The sequence below is a fragment of the Prunus mume genome, linkage group LG1, assembly GCF_029339155.1.
Source record: "Prunus mume cultivar Tortuosa linkage group LG1, ASM2933915v1, whole genome shotgun sequence".
Taxonomy (NCBI): domain Eukaryota; kingdom Viridiplantae; phylum Streptophyta; class Magnoliopsida; order Rosales; family Rosaceae; genus Prunus; species Prunus mume.
The window spans coordinates 11,910,414-11,932,184 of NC_142698.1; the positions used below are offsets into that span (position 1 = coordinate 11,910,414).

Below are 21,771 nucleotides of genomic sequence, written 5' to 3' on the forward strand. Positions count from 1 at the left end.
CAGAGAATTTGTTCTATGAACCTGTATATCATTCATCTTTGATACCTACTATTTGTAGGCTTCGGGGATAGACAAACATTCACCACCTATTACAACTCATAAATGTTCTACATACAATCCTTAGTGCATAGGTTACAACAATATTATGATGTGTTTTATGATAAGTATTATGAGTGATATTATGGTGGTCATCCATGTTCAATAGATTTACAACAAAAATTATTTCTTTATTTTAATTTTTTGGCCAACTACTTTAATTTAATATATGTGATTAAATAATATCTTAGTCTTTTTGAATTACTTTAATTAGTAATTACGTATTAATTACTATTTTTTAGTGAATTTTTAAATTTTTTGACTGATTTCATAATTACTTAATAATTAATAATTAATAATTAAAAATTATTTTTTAGACTTTTTATTTTTATTTTTTATATTAAATACTAATTGAAACATAATATATTTAAAGAGTATAGAATCATTATATTAATACAATGAGCAATGTGTCTATACAAGAACAAATTATACAAACTGCACAATAGAATAACACAGAAAGATAAAGAACACTAACTTTATTTTCATATAGAAGCTTGCGTATTGGCAATGTCCTAAAAATAGAGAAATCCATATTTTTATGGCAAAAAGTCACTTTTGGTCCCCATTTTGTCACTTTTACCACTTTGGTCCATATCGTCTCAATTTCATCAATTTTGTCCATGTCGTATCAATTTGAAGCAATTCAAGAACAATCTTCAATTTCTATCAATTTTTTTAAAACTTCTATTAGTTGTGGAGGGGCAATTTGCTTAACAAATTATTAAAAAATTCATTCATTTAAAATATATATTATACACGTATGTACGTATTTTTCAAAAATACATACATGTTCTACGAACGTCTTAAGGATTCGAAAAAGTTCACGTTTTTTAAAAAGAAAACGTACAATAGTCATATTATATAGGTACATACATATTTTTCATGTTTGATACAAGTATTTTTTACAAAAATTTCGATAAGACACTCAAAATTCATGTATTATACACATAATTCTCACATATTATTGAATAAAAATAATACATATTGAAAAATTGTAAATAATTTATATGAAAATATAATATAGTGGCTGAACTTTTAAGTGGTAATGTACCAAAAATTTTCCGAATAAAACACATGCATATTTTATTCCTATTTTATTATGTTCTATATTTTACTGACTATGAATGAATGTGAGAGGCTAAGATTATTTCTTACTTGTTGTAACAAAAATGCAAGATGGTGATTTTGAAACTAGCAAATTAATATCTATAAATAGTATCGCTAGACGGCTATACTTGGTTTTAATAATTTTTCTTTCAAAAAAATAGTACAGCTGTGCGGCAATACTCGGCGATACTATTTGGCGCCTAGGCTCTTGTCGAGTGTATATATATATATATATATATATATAGTATAGCCGAGTGGCGATACCCGGTTTTTAAAATTTATTTTTTTATAAATAGTATAGCCGCTCGGCTAGACTTTTTTTTCTTAATTTTTGTTTAAAAAATAGTCTTCAATTTATAGATACATTTTTTTAGAGTCCATAAGCCATTGTTTAAATATGATCATATATACAACACACAGAATATGAACTAACAAAAAAATAGCATAAGGGTAAAACTCAAATCAAAGAAGAAAGTCTTTCTGATTGTACATCCACAATCACTAATAATCAGTTGTAGGATTATGCAGATGCACAAATGCCATAGCTTTGAAGGTTACTGTACTAAATTTGGAACTCCCAACTTCTGATGATATAAAGCTCATTTGAACTTCACAAATTTCAGATTGCATTATAAAAAAACTTTACTAGACATAGTCTAATATTCTCTACATCATATCAACTACATTGTGAGATAGTTAAGTCCCAACTTTAGTATTAATTATTCAACTTATTTGATTTCTTCCCCCCATCTCAATTTCTCATTTGATTAGTATGATAATCTTGTTTATTATCACATAATCCTCTAGATCTACAAGAAAAAGTTGAACTAAAGCACTAAACTTTCTCAGCTTTGACAACATTTCTTCGTATTTGGTATATATTGAGAATAAGAAGCTAGTGTGTAATCAAAGGGGCCAAAATCAAGTTGAAATACTGGAATCTTCATCTAATTCTAAACTTCCCGTTCAACAAGATTGAGCTTCTGTTAACTTGAATGTTTTTACCATTAGGCCTGTTTTTAGTAGACTTTAGTCATATTTCTTGTCTCGCTTATAAAAAGTTACACTTATTATGTGTATTTGTTTTTTTTATTTTTTTATTTTAAATATTTGAGTCATGCTCACATGAACCAAAAAAATGCAAATTTGAGTAATAGCATAATATTTAATTCAATAATTGTACACACAATTTGATTATTATATATATATATATATTTTAATACAAGTGATCATTTAAATTACTCTGAAATTAATCTAATTTACTGGGAGGGAGATTCAAATTTGGGTGCAAGGGAGCGGGTTACAGCCATGACCAACTGGTCTAATCGACATATCACATATGCTATTAAGGGCATTTTTGAAAGTGATCCTGAGAAGGCGGCTAGAATCACTTTATGGGAAGAAGTACCTCCCAAATAGTTAGACTAATTTGATTTTTAATACCCAAAACTTAAAACTAATTCAATTAATTTTTTTTAGTACAAGCGATAGTTTAATCAATCCAATTAAATTAGATATTAATTTTTTTTTATCCAATCCAATCCATCAAGTTTCACCAACCTTCGCTCAACCTTTCCACTGTCAATATAAAATTCTTTGATGGCACCAAATATTTGAGAAATGACAGAGAAAATAGAAATAAAAAAAAACGATAAATAATTGATGGCCCCAAATATCTGAGAAACCGGTAGCAAAAACGATGACCTCCTCAACCACTCCTCTGGTCACCACCACACCCACTCACCGCCAACACCCGCCATCAATTGACAGACTCACATTCCTCGTCGACAAGTCAAAATCCATCAACCACCTTCTGCAAACCCACGCCCTTCTCCTCCGCCACGGTCTCCACCACCACCCAATCCTCAACTTCAAGCTCCAACGCTCCTACGCCTCTCTCGGCCGTCTCGACTACACAGTTGCCCTTTTCCAACGAACCCACAACCCCAGCGTCTTCTTCTGGACCTCCATCATCCACAGCCATGCCCAATGCGGTCTTCATGACCTTGGCCTCATGTACTACACCCAAATGCTGACCAATGGCGTAGAACCCAATTGCTTCACCTTATCCGCTGTCATGAAAACTTGCCCACTTAGACCCGGAAAAGCCCTCCATTCTCAGACGATTAAACTCGGGTTTGATTCGGATTTGTATGTCAGGACGGGTCTTGTTGATGTTTATGCGAGAGCTGGTGATGTCGTGTCTGCAAGACAACTGTTTGATACAATGCCTGAGAAGAGTTTGGTTTCTTTGACGGCGATGATAACTTGTTATGCAAAAAGAGGGGAGGTTGAGGAGGCCCGTGTGCTGTTTGATGGGATGGAGGAGAGAGATGTGGTATGTTGGAATGTGATGATTGATGGGTATGCTCAGCATGGGATGCCAAATGAGGCTTTGTTGCTGTTTAGGAAAATGCTGGTGGCAAAAATTAAGCCAAACGAACTGACTGTACTGTCTTTGCTCTCTGCTTGTGGGCAGCTTGGGGCTCTTGAGTCAGGTCGATGGCTTCATTCTTACATTGAAAATAATGGGATTCAAGTCAATGCTCATGCGGGAACTGCTTTGATTGATATGTATAGTAAATGTGGTAGTTTGGAGGATGCTCGTCTGGTTTTTGATATGATCGATGAGAAGGACGTTGTTGCTTGGAATTCGATGATTGTAGGTTATGCAATGCATGGATTTAGCCGAGATGCATTGCAGTTGTTCCATGAAATGTGTAGACTTAGTTGCCAACCTACTGATATAACCTTCATTGGTGTTTTGAGTGCTTGTGCCTATGCTGGTTTGGTCAGCGAGGGACGAGCTTTTTTCAGTTCAATGAAGGATGAATATGGAATTGAACCGAAGATTGAGCATTACGGGTGCGTGGTAAATCTCCTCAGCCGTGCTGGACAGCTTGAAGAAGCATATGAGTTTGTCAAGAACATGAAGATAGATCCTGATCCTGTCCTATGGGGAACTTTACTTGGGGCTTGTAGACTCCATGGTAACATTACATTGGGAGAGGAGATAGCAGAGTTTCTCCTTGGCCAAAACCTCGCAAATTCAGGAACATTTATTCTTCTTTCTAACATCTACGCCGCAGCTGGGAACTGGGATGGGGTGGCTAGGGTGAGGACCTTGATGAAACACAGTGGGATTCAGAAGGAGCCTGGTTGCAGCTCAATTGAAGTGGATAACAAGGTGCATGAATTCCTTGCAGGGGATAGGAGAAGCCCGAGGAGCAAAGAAATATACATGATGATCAAGGAGATGAACCAGTGGCTTAAGGCTCACGGTTACACCCCACAAATTGATACTGTGCTACATGATTTGGGGGAGAGAGAAAAGGAGCAATCCCTCGAAGTTCATAGTGAGAAGCTTGCTATTGCTTTTGGGCTAATAAGCACTCAACCCGGAACTACGATCAAAATTGTAAAGAACCTCCGTGTGTGTTCGGATTGTCATGCTGTGACCAAGCTAATTTCAAAAATTACCGGGCGAAAGATTGTAATGAGGGACAGAAACAGGTTTCACCACTTTGCAAATGGTTCATGCTCTTGTGGCGATTACTGGTGAATAGTAAATTACCAATATTGGTTCCTCTGAGATGCTTCAGGAAACAAATTTTCACCTTCAGTCTAAATTCAGTTCTTAACACCTAATTAACCGTAGTTTCGAACAAACCAAAATATGCCTGAATTTGACCATAGCTTCCCGCAACACCAGGATACTTATTGGACATGTATATCGAAGTAACGACTCCATTTCTTCGGTGAACTAAAAACAAAAAGTTTTGTATGTTTCCAAATGCTTCAAGCGCTCTGAGTTAATCTGAGTTACTCCAAAAAAATTTAAGGTATTCAGGTAATTCCGTTACGTTGGTTGCATGATCAGAAAATTGGAAACCCACCATAAGATTCAATTCCAATTTCAACACAAAAACAAAACCAGAAAAAGGGTGGAAAAAACAGCTTTGGATACTTTTCGAGAGAAAAGCAAGCTCCATTAACAAGCCTAACTGAAAATGTTATAAATAATCCTGTACATACTCTCCTAGAAAAAGCTTGAAAGCCTGATTGACAATTGAATCAGGACAAGCTTACAAACTAAATGAACATTAGAGAGTAGAGCCTTGATCTACGGTTATATCCACCTAATTGGCACCCATCCCAATCAAACACAAAGAACTAATCTATGGCTGGGCTTTGACGACCAACTAATTCCAATACAAGGTAATTTAGGATTTCCAGAGTCACATTCTAAAATCTAAAACGCAGACAGTATTGTTGGCAAAACATGCAGCAATTTTGTCACCTTCCTTGTTCCAGCAGACTTCAAATATACCGCCATTTCCCGTGTATGTTTTCACGATCTTGCCTTCCTTCAGTGACCAGATATGCATGGATTTATCAAGAGATCCACTGGCCAAATACTCACCATTTGGGCTGAAGGCAACAGAATAAACAGGATCCCTGTTGATTCAACTGAAAGCATTAATACAAATATAAATGTAATGACAGATTAACAGTAATACAAATTGAACTACAGCAATTTTTTTAGCTTCAGACACCACATAGTTCTATTAAGTCCAGTACCTGTGTCCATTCAAGCTGTAGAGAAGTTTTCCTAGTTCCACATCCCATAGCTTCACAGTGGAGTCAAACGATGCACTGTACAAGAAAGCACAACCACAGACCACTTAGAACCATGACACATACATTTTTTGGTGTCGTTTCTGAAGCAGAGTATACTTATAGCATGAAAGTCCAAGTTTGTATATTGCAATATTTCTACATAAAGATACCTATCAAACAAAACTATTTCTAAATAAAGACGGGTGCAAGAACAGAGATGCAATGACAGCAAGATTACTACAAAAGATCAGTAGCTTAAAATGAATTCACACGGCACAATAGGATTAATGGCAATTAAAAGTACAAAATGAATCAGAAGTAATAACAATCAACCAGGTCTTATGATAGGGGTGGTACATCACTTGGTGTTTTTATACAAATTTTCAATTGACATCATTAAGCTTTGATTGAACAAATATGAAACCATGTAAAAGCAATTTATTGAAAATTTTTGCAAATGTTAACTGAAATAACAAATGAAGACATCACGAATGCAATGCAAACAAGTATAGAAAAGCCAACGGCATCTCACTTCATCTACAGAGCACTAATTTACCTTGCAAGAACTAACTGCTGGTTAGCGTTGTTTGTTCCTGGCCCAGTGGGACTCCATCTGATAGTGTATATCTCCTGCAATACATTTTTCCAGTGCTTTTAAGATTCCCAGAAAGTAAAATTCCAGAGACATGATACGCAAATCAAACTCGAAAAGACACAAAGCTGAGGAGTACCTTAGAATGCTCTCTTAAATCATGGACATATTTTTCCTGCTTCATGCTCCATATCTACACCATGATTTTATATAAGTTGCAAAAACAATAGTCTTCTTAATGACAAAGAATAATGAACCTAACAAAAACAGATACAAAGGTGAAAATGACTAAACAGCATCATGTTCATGACTATCATAGTTACCAGAATAATTACCACCCTACTGAACTGCCAGCGGTGCAAAAGGTGGTAGACTTTCATAACACTAGTTTTTACAATTTATATACGACCTTCCATATCATCCACCATGATGCTTGTGGAATAAAAAAAAATTACAGGTTTATATATTAGGATTTTTAGGCAACGGGGTCTAGCCCAGTGGAAAGGGGCCTTGACTTATAGACCAATGGTCTCAGGTTCGAACCCCCATGGCAACTAGTAGTGTGTGTGTGTGGGCGAAACCCCCTTCCCCTTGTTGTTTAGAGTATCACTTGTATTAAAAGAAAAAAAATATGATTTTTAAGGAAAAAAGAGGCCCAGGTAAATACAGAAAAGAACAAGTGCAGACATCACTCCTCAAACGGGCTTTGTGCACACACACACACATATATATTTGAATTATCAGACTCAAACTTCTAATCAAGCACTATAATGAAAGTTGATTTGGGCAAATCCCATTGTTCCCATGTTCTGGAGTAAGTGGCATACAACGTTACTGTTGCCATACCCATCTTGTGTACCATCGTGGTCTGTTTCTAATTTAGGTAGCCATCTTTACTTATAAAGTATAGACTAAAAAAATTATATGCAAACAACCATCTTATAGACATGTAAATATTTGACTACAAATGTAAAATGTAACACAAATTACCTTTGCACTGATATCATCAGAACATGAAGCCAACAATGAACCGGTTGGATCCCATTTAACACAATTAACTTCACCCTGAAACAACCAAAATTCATTGATTAGCTATGAAAAATGACAGTATCAAGTACCTTCACAGAAAACAATCGAGTGAACTCATTCCGTCTATTTTGTAGATATTCATTCAAAGATCATCTCTAAAAAAATCACTTGAATCCGATATCATTTGACTACTTAATTGAATTATTGAAATTTTAGTACTTTCTTGAAGCACCATGTTCATTGATTTTGTTGGTCTCAATTAGATGCCTTAATGATTTTTAATTTGCATGATTTTTTTGCAAGGATGATCTCTGAATGAAGATGTGAAAAATAGATGGTTTGGATCGTTGAAAAAAATTTCGTAGGGTGCCCTAAGGGGTGTCCCTCAAATAAAATTATTTGCGGGATCCCTCAATAGAAGGGGACTATATATATATGCAGAATTTTATAATAAGAAGAACAAAATGTTAAAACGATAATTACACTCAGGATTGATCTACAGCAGCTAAATGCTTGAACATACCTGATGGCCTGTAAAAGTTTTAATAGGGCGGGTTTCCCCAATCTTGCAAACATATATCATATTGTCTGTTGAGCTCATTGCAAATGAATTATTGTTGCGCCAGTCAACATCAAGTGTTGGACCTAAATGACAAAAAAAATAGCCATCAAAATCCCAACACCAGGAGGTAAACAAGGTCTGTTACAATACATTAAAATAATACACACCTGAATGGAATTCGAACTGTTGTTTCGATTCTTCTGCCTTCACATCCCACACAATTGCAGTTTTATCGCAGCTTCCCGTAAGAAGATAATCCCCCTTTCTGTTCCACTTTAGAGAGAATATAGGTCCTTTATGTTTGCTCAAAGTACTTCTTAATTCACCTGGGCAAAGATTACGTTGTTAAAAACTTCCAAAATGGTTATTAAAAAAAAACATATATATCATAAATCAAATGAAACAGGAAAAACAATTGTCTGCTTACCATTTGTAGTCCAAATTCTTGCTTGCCCATCATATGAGCCCGTTGCAAGCAGTGTTCCCTCTCCCTGAACAAGGGAAAGGTTTATTTGCATATCCACAAAAATAGTAATTTCTAGAAAAAAGAATAACAAAAAAACTAGGCAAGAAGCTCCTGCAGTATTAGATGCTTTTGGAAAGAAAGAAAGCAAGTTTCTTTTCTTTCTGGGTGAAACTCGCGAGAACCCATAACAAATGAGCATCCACATGGCATGCAAATCTATTACAAGAAATTTGATATGGCAGATATCACAAAATAAATCCATAATAACGGAGCTCACATTCCAATCCAGTGTCGTGACATCTTTACTCTTCTCATTTGTTCTACCCTTAACATGCTTCAGAACCAACACATTTGAGGAGCCGTTTTGTGACAATCTGGAGCTTCCTTCAGCAATGGTCCAAATACGCGCTGTCGAATCTCCAGACCTAGAAAGTGATTAATCAAATGTGCAAAGAATAAGAGGATGGAAAAAAGGTAAAAGACTTTAAAATTTTTACCAATACCATGGTAATCCTTACACGGAGTAGCAACAACATGGATTCAGAAACAGCCCGTATTCAGGCAGACATTACAGGCCCATGATTAACATGATAACACAATATCAACAGATCCAGAAAGTCTTAAGAGATGTTGATTTTACTGAAATTAAAGCTAACAAAAAGGATTAAACAACAAGCACATATATTATCAAATTTTGCAGACTCTAAAACAATAAGTAAAGATATATTGAGCAGATAAAAGGCAAAAACATGTCTGATTTAACGTTAGAACTTCACCAATAGAGATCAACATGTGAAACAATCAGTAAAGAGATAAATACATTGATTATCAACATTCTTTTTTTCATGAGTCCTTGTGTCTTAAATCTAGAAAAGAGAATAGATAATATACACATACACTAAATATGAACAATCTAACAATGAGATACCCACCCTGATGCAAGAAGGGACCCTGCTGGACTCCAAGCGCAAGCACATACCTAATGAAGAAAGGAAAAGCAAACCAGTGTCACAGAGAGACACGTATGATGAAACATAACAAACAGAAAGGGGAAAAGGCCAGGAATAATGTGGGTACTGCAAGAAAATAGGGAGACATGCTCAAACCTCAGAAGTATGGCCTTCTAGAATTGTCACATCAGAACTAGGGATTTCAACATCTGTTGTAGGAATATCCATTGGTTCTGCTCCAACAAACAAAATGATTATTACCATAATGTGCCTCTAGGAAATAGACAGGGAGAAAAAAGGCAGAGGGTGCGAGACATAACAATAACTTGGGTAGAACCACAATTTTTGAACTGTACTACATGAGGAGTTTGATAGCATGCTCTGTCTTTTTGCACGTATGCAAAGAACTCTAATTCATCATACCTAACTTATTATGCAATGAAGCTAGTTTAAATTCCTTGCATTGCTAGTTACTCAAATACCAAGAAATGTGCAAGGCACCACATTGCATAAGCAACTCTTAAGCGGGCAGATCGTTACTTAAGCTTCTAAGTGCATTTCTTACTTCCTACAACATGTACTATGCATCAGTAAATTTCCTATTCAAATTCCTCCATTCTCAAAAGTTTAAACAGGAAGTTAATGCAGAGTGTTCTTCTTTTATTTTATTTTCCTGTTCAGGAGACATTAAAAAAGAATTCAACAAAAAAAGGGTAGTTCATCAGCTAAGTTATGATTTATCCCAGGATCTTTCAACATAAAAATTTCCCAGCACCATGGCTTGCTCAAGAAGTATAGAACTACATCTTAGCTCTTAATTTCTGCCAATCACAAAAGAAAGGACATAAAGTTGAACAGATTCATGGCTGCTAACAAACTATGGGCATTTGTTGCCTTAATAGTTGTATTCACGCTAATAAATAAAAGAATTAAAAACTAAATCGAAAAGGGGAAATTGTTTTCGGTAAAAATTGAATTTACCTCCAGAAGCTCCATTTTCTTCATGTTTGACATTAATCTTCTCTTCTTGATCAGTAACCATATCTCTGTCATTGTGGTCCTCATGCTGCTTTTCTTGCTCCTTATTCTTTTCTATCCTCTCTCTGTCCTTTTCAAATTCCTTCTCCCTTTCTTGCCTTTCCTTCTCTTTTACTCGTGCCCGCTCTCCTTCATGTTCTTTTTCAAGCTCCTTATCTTTCTTATAAGACTCACGCTCTTTATCTTTGTCTCTATCCTTCTGTAAATTCTTCCTTTTCTCTTTAATCATTTGCCTAAGTTGATATAAATCCTTTGTGATAAGATCTAAAGGGTTTATCAATGAGAAATCCTCATCCAAATCTGCATCACTCTGGCAAGCTTAAAGCAAAAGTTGGTTAACATATATTCTAAGCTGTGCATCGTACACAAGTTACTGAATAGAAATGACCAGTTATTTAATAATTTATAGCAAAAGAACTAAGAATACTAACATTACTCAAGTTAGCTTCCATCTCCAAGTACTGAAGTCCTTTTTGTACAAATGTAATGAGGGCACCAGGTGGAACCAAATTGCCATCTATAGTGCTTTTGTTGATACCGGCCTCATATCCTAAAGCAAAAGCTGAGTGTGTGAAGCCTGAAAAAGTGATGAAAGAAGAAACTTTGTAAACAAGAGAAATTATTCAACCACATATTCTAGTAGTAAACCATAGAGCAACAAAGTTTCATGAAAAAAAATTAAAAATAAATGATCTTTCGACCATTCCAGAGGAGAACTACACAATGAAATCAAACCCACTATCGTTTTCGGATCTGTAAGATCATGCCCCCTCAGCTCCCAAAACCGAGAAGCCAATTCGAAAAGTTATTCCCAAAATTATAGTTTAAAAAAAAAACCATAATTAAGTTACAAAAGAAACTATGTAACAGAAATTGATTAATAAACCCTGAAAAAATGTACCCAAAAAAACCTAGAATGACAATCTAAGTTTAAAAGGGAATAGAATACATAAAGCGAAATTTATGAAAAATTGAGGTTGCAAAGTATTTCCTACCTGATTCCTGAAGGTAACGAAAAACGAGGAAATTCAACTCGACGGAGGTGATGGAGGTCATCGTCCCAAAAAGTCGCCGGCTTCAATGGTTATGATATGGCCCAGCTTCAATCAGAGAGAGAGAGAGAGAGAGAGAGAGAGAGCGAGGAGTTGAAATGGGAAACGGGTAAAGTGGGGGAATTTTTGGTTTTGCAGAGAGTTTTGAGGGCCTCTGGTCTGGAAACCGAAGTCTCACACAGATGGAAGGGCAGCAGGGGAGCATCAATTTTTTCTTTTTGAACTCAAACCCAATTTCCAATTTCATTTTATTTTTGTTTTAAAGCGTGGATAATGTAAAACCTTACATACTCTTCAACTCTTGGGTCTGTTGGGTCTGTCGACCAGCCACCGAGATTATGCCATCTGGCAAGGTTATAGCAGTTTTTTTATTTTGTTTTTGTGGGCTCTGAAAATAAATCTCCCTCCTTCGGTCCTCGTTGCACCAGGCCATTGGGCTTGATCACCGGCCTAATTTCTTGGTACCAGTTATAGGACCCGGCCCACAACTCTTGCAACATTTTTGTTTTGTTTCGGATCTACAAGATCAACCCAAGAACCTTTCAAAGAGAGACTGCGTTTTAAACAAGCCACAAATTAACTTTGCCCCTTGTCTTTTGGGTTCTTTCTTCTTCTTTTTTTCAATAAGGAAAAGTAGAGATTACAGAACAAACCCACGAGATAGGAGATAGTCTAAAACTAAGGAATAAGAGATCTCACATTGTGAACAATAGTGAAGAGTTTCCATGGAACCTGGTTGTCTACGGTGATGGCTTCAATGAGAATTTTTTTATATTTTATTTTATGACATAGGGGGAAAAACCCCAAACAAAACCTACGCAACACGAACTAAATGGGGCCTAGAGACCTCAAGCATAACATCAACCAAAGCCGCTCCAGCCCAAAGAGGCACTGAGTCAGACTAACACACGCCTATGTTCAGATTATAGCTTTCATTAGCAAGATAATCTGCCAAGCAATTTCGCTCTCAATAGACATATTGAAGATCACAACCACTGATCAAAGATATAGTTCTTATAATTTTGGTTCCTTTATGGCATTGGTAGACTTTGGAATTTTTTTAGCGGAGTTGTAATTTTGAAATGCTAAAAACTCTTTGTGGATTGAACATCTAATGCTTTTTACTTAGATTTAGGTCCCTTCAGCTTTCATATCATACATGAAAAATTGTTTTATGTAAAAATATTGACTAAGTATGAAAAATGGTTTTTCGGAATAATAATTTTCTCAAGATAAATTTTGGAAGCTTTTTTTCCTTACACATCAAATAAGAAAACTTGATTTTATGGGATTTTATTATGAAGTATATATTGACTTAATGAGCCATCATTTTTAGCCTAAATCGTATTTTGCACTAAAACCGATTTTTCATATTTTCATTTGGTTGGAATTTGATTTTCTAGTATTTTTATTTGAATCCAAATGGGGAGTACTTCCTTATTTACTTTTATTATTCCATTTACTTATACGTTGAAAATGGAAATAAGGTAATCTCTACACCACCACCAGCTGAGCAAAAGGGCAATTTGAAGCACTTATAATGGTTTTTTCTGTGAAGGGAAGTGCAGTTGCACTTCCTTACGCCTTAATAGGTCCACCATTGGTTCAATGAGAATTTTGGTATCTTTTGGTTCCTTTATTATTATTTTTTTTCAAAGATAAAATTCTTATAATCAAAGGCATGAAGCCATAATGCCAAATTAAGATGGCCTAAACAAGTCACAGGACGGGAATATATATTTTAATTATACTTGTGTGATTGTATATATGATTTACTTGTTGTATTACATTAAATAGTACGTGTTATAGTATTTTCCATGCACTATATTATAGTATTAAAATTAAGGAAAATTTGCATAAATACCACCTGAACATTTAGGCATATGCGCCATTACCACATGAACTTTTAATTTTTATTTTTAACCACCTGAACATTGTAAAGTGTTGCAATCCACCACCTATATCTAACTCCGTTAAATTTTCCATTAAATTTAAAGGTATTTTGGTCAATTAATTATAACTAAGAATAATTATAAAAAATCATAATAAAAAAAACCAAAAAAAATAAAGCTAACCTACATATCTCTCATTTTTCTCTCTACTCCGTCTTTATTCCACCAAATATCATATCAAATTGCAATGGTCCATTGATTTTGTTGCCATCCTGTATTTCATTTTTTTTTTCCCATTAAAGCCTTTTTGCTTTCATTTCATGGCTTGCTCTATTTATTCAAAGGCTTGTACTTCATTTCAATGAAAGTTTGCAATAGAAAAAAAAAAATTCAGACTACAATTACTCTCTCTCTCCCCCTCCATTGAACAAATTCAAAAAAATTAACATCAAAAACTGGAATTCAAAATTTGTAACTTCATCACAGGTTTTGGGAATGAGTCAACTGCATTCCTAGTACATATAAATATACCAAAAAGGTCCGCAATTGACAAACAAGTTCAACGAATGCCTAAATTGAAGTACCAAAACACCGTGCAGTCCTTATACAAGACATGCCTATAATAAACTCCAAGTTAATTATAAAACATAAATATATCCAAGTAATTAAGTCCTCTATGATCTCCAAATCTTTATCTTCTTAGCATGAGACTTGAACCTAAATTTCCTGATTGTGTTGGTTGTCACTGAAGAAACGGGTTGTGATTCCATTGGCAAACTAGGGCTTGGTTGGTATGTTGATGTACTTGCAAAAATTGGTTGAATTGTTTGCACACTGACAGCGCTTGGTTGGCCTTTTGAAAACCAATAAACCTAAATACCTTACTGATATTGTTGGCACCACCTCTTTTCTCACACTTTCTCTTGTTGTGGCATTGCTCCCCACAAATAGAGTATTTTATTTTGACATGGAAGAATCTTGATGGCTTAAATCCAGTAGGTGCTGTTGGTTTATCATCATTTCTCTCTTACCCTAACCAAGGATTGAAATATCGGCCGATACACCGATATATCGGATATATCGATATTTTGAACTGTCGACACTGATATTGGGGGGTAAGGCCATATCTTCCCCGATATCAACGATATATCCCCGATAAGTGCGATATCCCCGATATTTTGCCGATATTCCCGATATTTCCCGATGCCCATAACAAAACCCAAAAAAATTCAAAAGTTTTGAAGCAAATTGAAACTGAAAAGATTTTTTGGAGGTATATGTGCAGTGATTAGATAGATGTGTGAAGGCTTTTGGCAATATTCAATTCAAAAGATGTTTTGGAGTATGCATGTTTTAGAGTATGCATCAAAAGAATCTAGAACTAGTACTAACTCAAATGAATCTTATGATGGCTATGGTTATGTCATGTCTGATTATAGTGGAACTAGATATGGAGCTCAAGATGATGAAACAGATTATGGACCTACTAGTTGGGTTAATCATAACTATCCCATATATGGGAGGACAGTAAGGAGCTCAAGAGAGACATATGTGCACCATGTTCAAACATGGCTTACAAACTACTCGGGTTACATGACTTGGTATGATTATTGTATGAATCTAGATGGTTGTTCCACATTGTTTGAACCTCATATGAGCTCTTCATTTATGTAGTTGAACACTCATCTAAATTGTAATACAATGTTCAAATAAACTATGGATTTATGCATGGTTTATTCATTCTAATCAACTTTTTATTTTCAAACTTTTCATTAACGCGTATTACATACTACTTATATTTCATCATATATATATATATATATATCTTATTATTAGTAAATTTTAAGTTTTATTTGTTCAATACATTCATTGACAATGTACATAACATTTATGAAAGTTTTACACTAAAATTATGTGTTTCAATGCCTATATTTGTCATTTTTGTTGATTTTTTCCCGATACTCAAAACGATAACGATATATCCCTAGAAATATCCTCAAATTGGAGGCCCGATATTATCTGCACGGCCGATATTTTAATCCTTGGCCCTAACTTCAATCCTCAGTTTGCTACTTAATTTAAATAATTATTCCTAGTTATAGTTAATTGTCAAAAATACCTGTAAACTTAATGGAAATTTTAACAAAGTTAAACGTAAATGGTAGATTGCAACACTTTACAATGTTCAGATGGTTATAAATAAAAATTAAAAGTTCAGATGATAATAACGCACGTGCTTGAAAGTTCAGGTAGTATTTATGCAAATTTCCCTAAAATTAATGTAAATAAAGTTATCAAAATCCTGAATACTCGAGTGGGTTCCTGTTTACTCAACAGAACGATCATGAATTGCCTAATCTATGTTTTTTATGACTCGAATCAAGTGATTGATCTCTTCTATTAATTTATTGTATACTCTTATATGACAACATAATTAGTGGTCAAAATTGGAATCTTATTTAATTAGTCTAAAGTATAAAGGGGAGAAGGTTTCTCACATACACGCTTATTCTGCCCTAGCCTGGCTGAGGAAGAATTACATGGCGTAAAACAAAAAAATATGTTAATTAAGGCCGGGCATACTATACTTAATTAAGCCACCATTAACGATAAATAAATCAAAAGATGTTCGAACCCTGAAACTATATCAATTTGCACTCTACATCTTGTGATATATGGATACCCCACCAAGAACACAACACGACAACTACAATCAATTGCATTTGGTTTGAATTGAAAAAGGGGTAGGATGAGCTCTCTCAAGTCTCAATCATACAGGCGTGAGATGCATATCCTTCTCATAAAACAATCAATTTCTATGTATCTCTGCCATACAAATATGATCCAGTTACTTGTTTTATAGCCAGGCAACTCTCCCTCGCGTCCCTCTCCTTTATAAATACCAAAAATCCACCACCCAAAATCAAACTTATATATCAACAAACAGCAACCAATAACCAAAACAAACCATGGAACAAGGCATCTTCTTCTACACAACGTCCCTCTCTCTTACCTTCATCGTCATCTTCACTTTCAAGTTTTTTTTTCAAACAAAACGACTACGTTACACCAACCTCCCACCAAGCCTGCTTTCTCTTCCAGTCCTCTGCAGGGGCGGCCCTGGGGTGGTGCAAGTGGCGCCCGAAGTCTTGAGGGCCCCCGAAAAAAAAAACATTTATATTATATATATATTAATATTATAGGAATTGTATATATATTATATCGTGCTAGACATTTACACAAGAGTGTCTAGTGGAGTTGGCTCTAATGTGTATTCACTTAACAAAACTGCTTGAGTTTGATTCTAATCGAAGTCCATCTATTTTCCTTTTTTTTATATACTAATTTTGCATTGTAACAACAAATTTTACATAATTATAAATAAATAAAAACAAAAAGCCTTTTAAAAAAGGAAACATCGAAGCTTAGCTAACCACAGAAGCAGTATATGCATCCCCTAAACACTTTCTACTCCTCCTTTTTTTTTTCTTTAAAATAAAAAAAAGCTTTCTCCACCAAGAAAAGTACTCTCTTCATTTTAAACAAAACAAAAAAAATTCATAGTTTCTTCTGATTATCTAGTAAGTAATCATCATCATTCATCAATCTCTCTTTGGTTATTTTTTCAATTCTTTGACAATTTTTATTATTTTTTCAATTTTAGGAATTTCAACACCAACAAAAGAAAACCCTAATTCCTAAATTCATAAAGATCACTCAAAATCAAATTGTCAGTTTCAAATCTCAATTCAAATTCAAGTATGTATCTAAATTTCAATCTATTCTATATATTACATGACTTATTTTATTAAATTATTATCATGTTGATGATTAGTTATATGGGAATATAGTTTTTAGAAATATTTATCTATTTCTTGTTGGGGATTTCTTTTAGGTTATAGGGTTTTGGAATTTCTCTTTGTTAATGACATTTGTGTGCAACTACTCATTAATCTGTGATTGCCATTTTTTTTTCCCTATTAAACACAGATTGCTTATTCGAGGCAGCAAGAGACTTTATATGGGCATAATGAGCTTATTATTTTTGTACCAAACATACTAATATTTAACTTTATCAAATGGAAACATTTAAATTTTTATGAATTTAATTTCGGATTGTCATTACATGTTTATTGATGGTGACTTTTAGTTATAAAAAAATTGTTTATGACATTAAGTTATGGCAAATTTTTATTTATAATATTTTCGTATTAGATTATATGAGGCCCAAATTTAAGTTTTGCACAAGGCTCTCAAAATCTCTGAAACAGCCCTGGTCCTCGCCCATCTCCATCTTGTAAAACCCCCAGTCCACCAAACCTTCCATTGCCTCTCCCCAAAACACGACCCTATTTTCTCTCTCTGGTTCTGCTCCCAGCATGTGGTCATAGTTTCATCCTCGTCCGCTGTGCTGTCCAAGACTGTTTCACCAAAAATGACATCGTTTTGGCAAACTCTCCTCCACTAACCCTAGGCAAGCACTTAGGTCCCATTTGGTTCACGGAAAGGATTTGAGGGGAAATCACTTCCCATGTCATTTCCTAAGGGATGAGAAATGAAGATTCATTTTCCATGTTTCGTAATCATGAGAAAGTAATCAAGAAATACCACTTTCTTTCCTTTCACATGTTTGGTTTGTGTATGAATGTAAAACAAAGTTTTTTAATTTACCAATTATACCCATATGAAATCAAATAAAAAAAAATGCATTTAATATTATATTGTTAATGAGGATAATATGGTCATGAAAAATGTATATTTAATGTTGGCTCATTTTTCTAAACTTTCTCATGAAAAGGAAAACAAAACTTAATAAGAGAGGGTGGATTAACTTTCCCCCATATTTTCCCATGCGTAAGGCAACTATTACCAAACATGGAAAAACAATTGATTTTTCATCCCCAAACCTCCTTTCACATGAACTAAACGAGACCTTAGGCTATAACAACACCACCATCGCAACCTACCCATAAGGCAATCACTGGCGCAACCTCCGTGGCATTGGAGCCATCGAGATCTTCTCCACTACTCAACTCAACACATTTGCGGACGCGCGAAAAGACCGAGTCAAACACTTAATACACAAACTTTCACAAAACTCGATTCATGGTTTTGCGGAGGTGGAGTTGAAGTCTATGTTCTCTGAGCTGACCTTTAACATCATAATGACAATGGTTTGGGGGAAGAGATGCTACGGTAACAGCGATGTCGTGTCGGTGGACAAGGAAGAGGCAGGCAGTTCAGGCAGATTATGAAGGAGGTTTTTGCTCATAGCAGAGCAGCGAATCCAGCAGATTACGGAGGAGGCTTTACAAGGTCTGATTGGTGAGAAAAGGACAAAGGGTAAAAATGGAACTAACATGATCGATCATTTGCTTTCCCCTGCAGGAGACACAGCCTGATTATTATATTGACCAACTTATCAAGGGCCTTATACTGGTTAGTTGAAGATTACTATACCTACTGCATTACATTACATTTTTATAAAATTGGTGACTTTATTTTTTGGCTAATACCAAAGCAATTATCAGGTCATTTTATTGGCATTTACTCCATACATGACATTAGAATGGGCCATGTGTCATCTACTCCATACGTGCTAAGAAAGGTTAGAGCTGAATTGGATGCTCATCTACTAGTCCAACAACACCTAGACTTGGTGGATGAACTAAAATAATTTTCAAAAGTTTCGGTAAAAATATAGGGATTGTAAACCAAAATTTGCCATTAATTTGTGGTTTTTTGTTCTGGGTGTTGAACACGTCATTTCACCCAAAAAAAGTAAAGCTAACGTTTTTGAAAATTTTATGTACAGTGCTATTAGAAAATAAAAATGAGAAAATAAATTTATATTTTAAAGATCTAAAAATATATATGGTAATTTAATGGAAAGCAATTTTAGAACATGAAGATTGAAAAGTACTAGAATGTAAAAAAAGCATAAACAATGAATGTTTTTCAATATAGTAGTATATTTAGCAAAATTAAATAAGAAAATATTGTAAGAGGTTTGTTGTCCATGGCCTGCCCTGGTATTTGGTTTTTGCTATCTTTCTCTGGTTTATTTGGAAATGGAGATGTAAAGTGGTTTTTGATCAGAATTTTCTCTTGCCTGTTGAACCTCATTTGATGATTTATCAGTGTGCTTTGGAGTGGTTTTCAGCTTGTAATGCAATGGCTTTTCTCCTGAGCGTAGTGTTGTTCATCTCTATTGGATGGCCCCTCTTCCTGGTGTTTGTAAAGTCAACATTGATGGTAGCAAAATTAATTCCTCTGGTCTTATTGGGGCTGGGGGTTTGTTAAGAGACTCTTGTGGGAGTTGGATCAAGGGTTTCTCTGTGAATCTGGGCTATTGTTCCATCATTGAGGCTGAGTTATAGGGGATTTTTTGGGGGCTTAATATGACTTGGGATGCTAGATTTCACACAGTGGAGATTGAGTGTGATGCTACTTCTGCTGTGGCTTTGGTAAAAAGTCCTATGGTGTCAACACAACCTCTCTTTAGTATTATCAATTGCTGCAAAATGAAGGTTCATGAGGATTGTTGCTGCTTTGTGAAGCATATTTTCCCTGAACAAAATTGTGTTGCGGATGCTATCGCTGCGAAGAGTTATGATTTTGCTCTTGGTCTTCATGTGTTTCTGGAGGCTCCAGCTTTTCTTAGTGATCTGTTAGTTGTTGATGTTCGAGGTGCTGTTAGACCTCGTTTAGTTTCTATTTGGTTTGGGGCTTTAGCCCTCCTCTATACCCAAAAATTAAAAAAATTAAAAAAATATTGTTTAATACAACTTGATTAAATATCACAATTGATTATGTATTACTATCCTATCATGTGAATCCTTTTCCAAAAGTTTTTGTCAATATCTAATCCATGAAAATAAAAAATTATGATGAAAAATAACGACATGGTTTTTGTCAGTATCTCACCCATCTTTGCCTTGCTTTGCTTTTGGTTCCATTTATAATCTACCAGGTGGACAAAGATCCGTGCAATTCAATTGTGCGAAGCCAAGTGCGCTTACATATTGGCTGACGTATGCTGTGATGAACGCCGTCAGCACTAGCTACGATGGATGCAATAGGGCAAACCGGAGTGGGGTCCACTCCCATTTCCATCAGTGGTAAAAACACGTTGCCCCGGTAATAGTTTAAATTAGAGGGGAATGAAGTTTTTCACATGTATATTGCCAAGATTTTATGAAAATTCGAATATGAGATTCTTGATCTATAAGTTAATATTTGTTTTTACTGAATTAGATCTCGTTAGTATGGTAAAGAGTAAAATTAAGAGTGCTACACTGCATATTGTCATACGTGCATACTCTACCATGAAGACAACACGACAATCGCAATCAATTGCATTTGGTTTGAATTGAAGAGCAGTAGGATGGGCTTGAGTCTCACGGTCGTACACAAGATGTATATATGTATGAGTAGAATATACAATAAAGGGCAATACTATACTTACTACATAAATCTACCACATTTTAATACCATCTTACATGGCAGCTAATGTGGACAACTACCTCAATAAAATTATATTAGCTCTTTTCTTAGGAGATAATATTTTTACAAATTTATAAATAAACCCAATCCTAGACATGTATTTATAAAAAAATCAAAACACTATTTAAACATAGAAACACACCCAAAATCAACCCCAAAATCAACAATTGTATATTTTTTGGGTGTGTTTATAAATGAGTTTTGAGTGTGTGTAATGATGAGTTTTGGGTGTGTTTATAAAGTGTTTTGGGTGTTATGTTTTTTTATAATTTCAGCCCCCATTTTTGGTGTTTTAGTGAAACTCCCTAATATTTTCTATATTTTTCATTAGTTAAATATTTTTTTTTAAAAAAACTAAACCCCGTTGAATTAGAGACCACTTTTCACGTACATCTCTCTGCCTCCCCCAATTCCCTCTCTCCCTCCTTCCTCTCCTCCCCATCATTGGCGCTTCGCTAGATTTCACACCGCTCCTCCAGACTGACACCGTTCCGCCACTCTACTCCTTCCTCTATAGTTTTAAGTTAGTACACTTCGTTATAACATTCTTTTTTTGTTTAGCTAATCTTGTTTTTTTTTTGGGGTGGATGAATGCTCTCTTCTCATACTCGATTGCTGAATCGTTTATTTATTTATTTCCAATTAGTATTCAAATTAAGTTTTTTTTTTTTTTTTTACTAGTTAAACATGCTCTTCTTCCAATTAGGATTTGTTTCTAATCATCGGCGCTTTGTCAGACCTCTTCAACCCTTCCCCCGCTGCTTTACTGGTGCTCTACTCCTTCCTCTTGGTGTTTGGTTTAGTACACCTATATTTGTAGGGGTGGGCATCAAAACCGGAATACCAAAACCATCCCCAAAC

The 21,771-nt window shown here is 35.0% G+C and overlaps 2 protein-coding genes across 3 annotated transcripts; one reads left to right on the top strand and one right to left on the bottom strand.

Annotated features, from left to right (window-relative positions):
- Positions 1 to 2,823: 2,823 nt before the first annotated feature.
- On the top strand, positions 2,824 to 4,795 carry LOC103337197 (Tetratricopeptide repeat (TPR)-like superfamily protein). Its single transcript, XM_008240353.2, has one exon. It carries the CDS (start codon positions 2,903 to 2,905, stop codon positions 4,763 to 4,765), a length of 1,863 nt encoding a protein of 620 aa, XP_008238575.1. The 5' UTR covers positions 2,824 to 2,902; the 3' UTR covers positions 4,766 to 4,795.
- A 353-nt stretch (positions 4,796 to 5,148) lies between these two features.
- On the bottom strand, positions 5,149 to 11,780 carry HOS15 (WD-40 repeat family protein). 2 transcript variants are annotated; one of them, XM_008240371.3, is made up of 14 exons: positions 11,456 to 11,780; positions 10,892 to 11,037; positions 10,404 to 10,770; positions 9,579 to 9,655; positions 9,405 to 9,451; positions 8,750 to 8,897; positions 8,434 to 8,497; positions 8,174 to 8,332; positions 7,968 to 8,089; positions 7,406 to 7,480; positions 6,555 to 6,608; positions 6,380 to 6,453; positions 5,785 to 5,859; positions 5,149 to 5,661 (listed from the first exon to the last, which is right to left on the bottom strand). In XM_008240371.3, exons 1-14 carry the CDS (start codon positions 11,514 to 11,516, stop codon positions 5,442 to 5,444), a joined length of 1,689 nt encoding a protein of 562 aa, XP_008238593.2. In that variant the 5' UTR covers positions 11,517 to 11,780; the 3' UTR covers positions 5,149 to 5,441. The 2 variants fall into 2 exon arrangements, with proteins under 2 accessions (XP_008238593.2, XP_088901789.1); XM_089045663.1 differs by lacking the exon at positions 11,456 to 11,780 and having other exon boundaries at positions 10,404 to 10,778; positions 10,892 to 11,034.
- Positions 11,781 to 21,771: the final 9,991 nt, after the last annotated feature.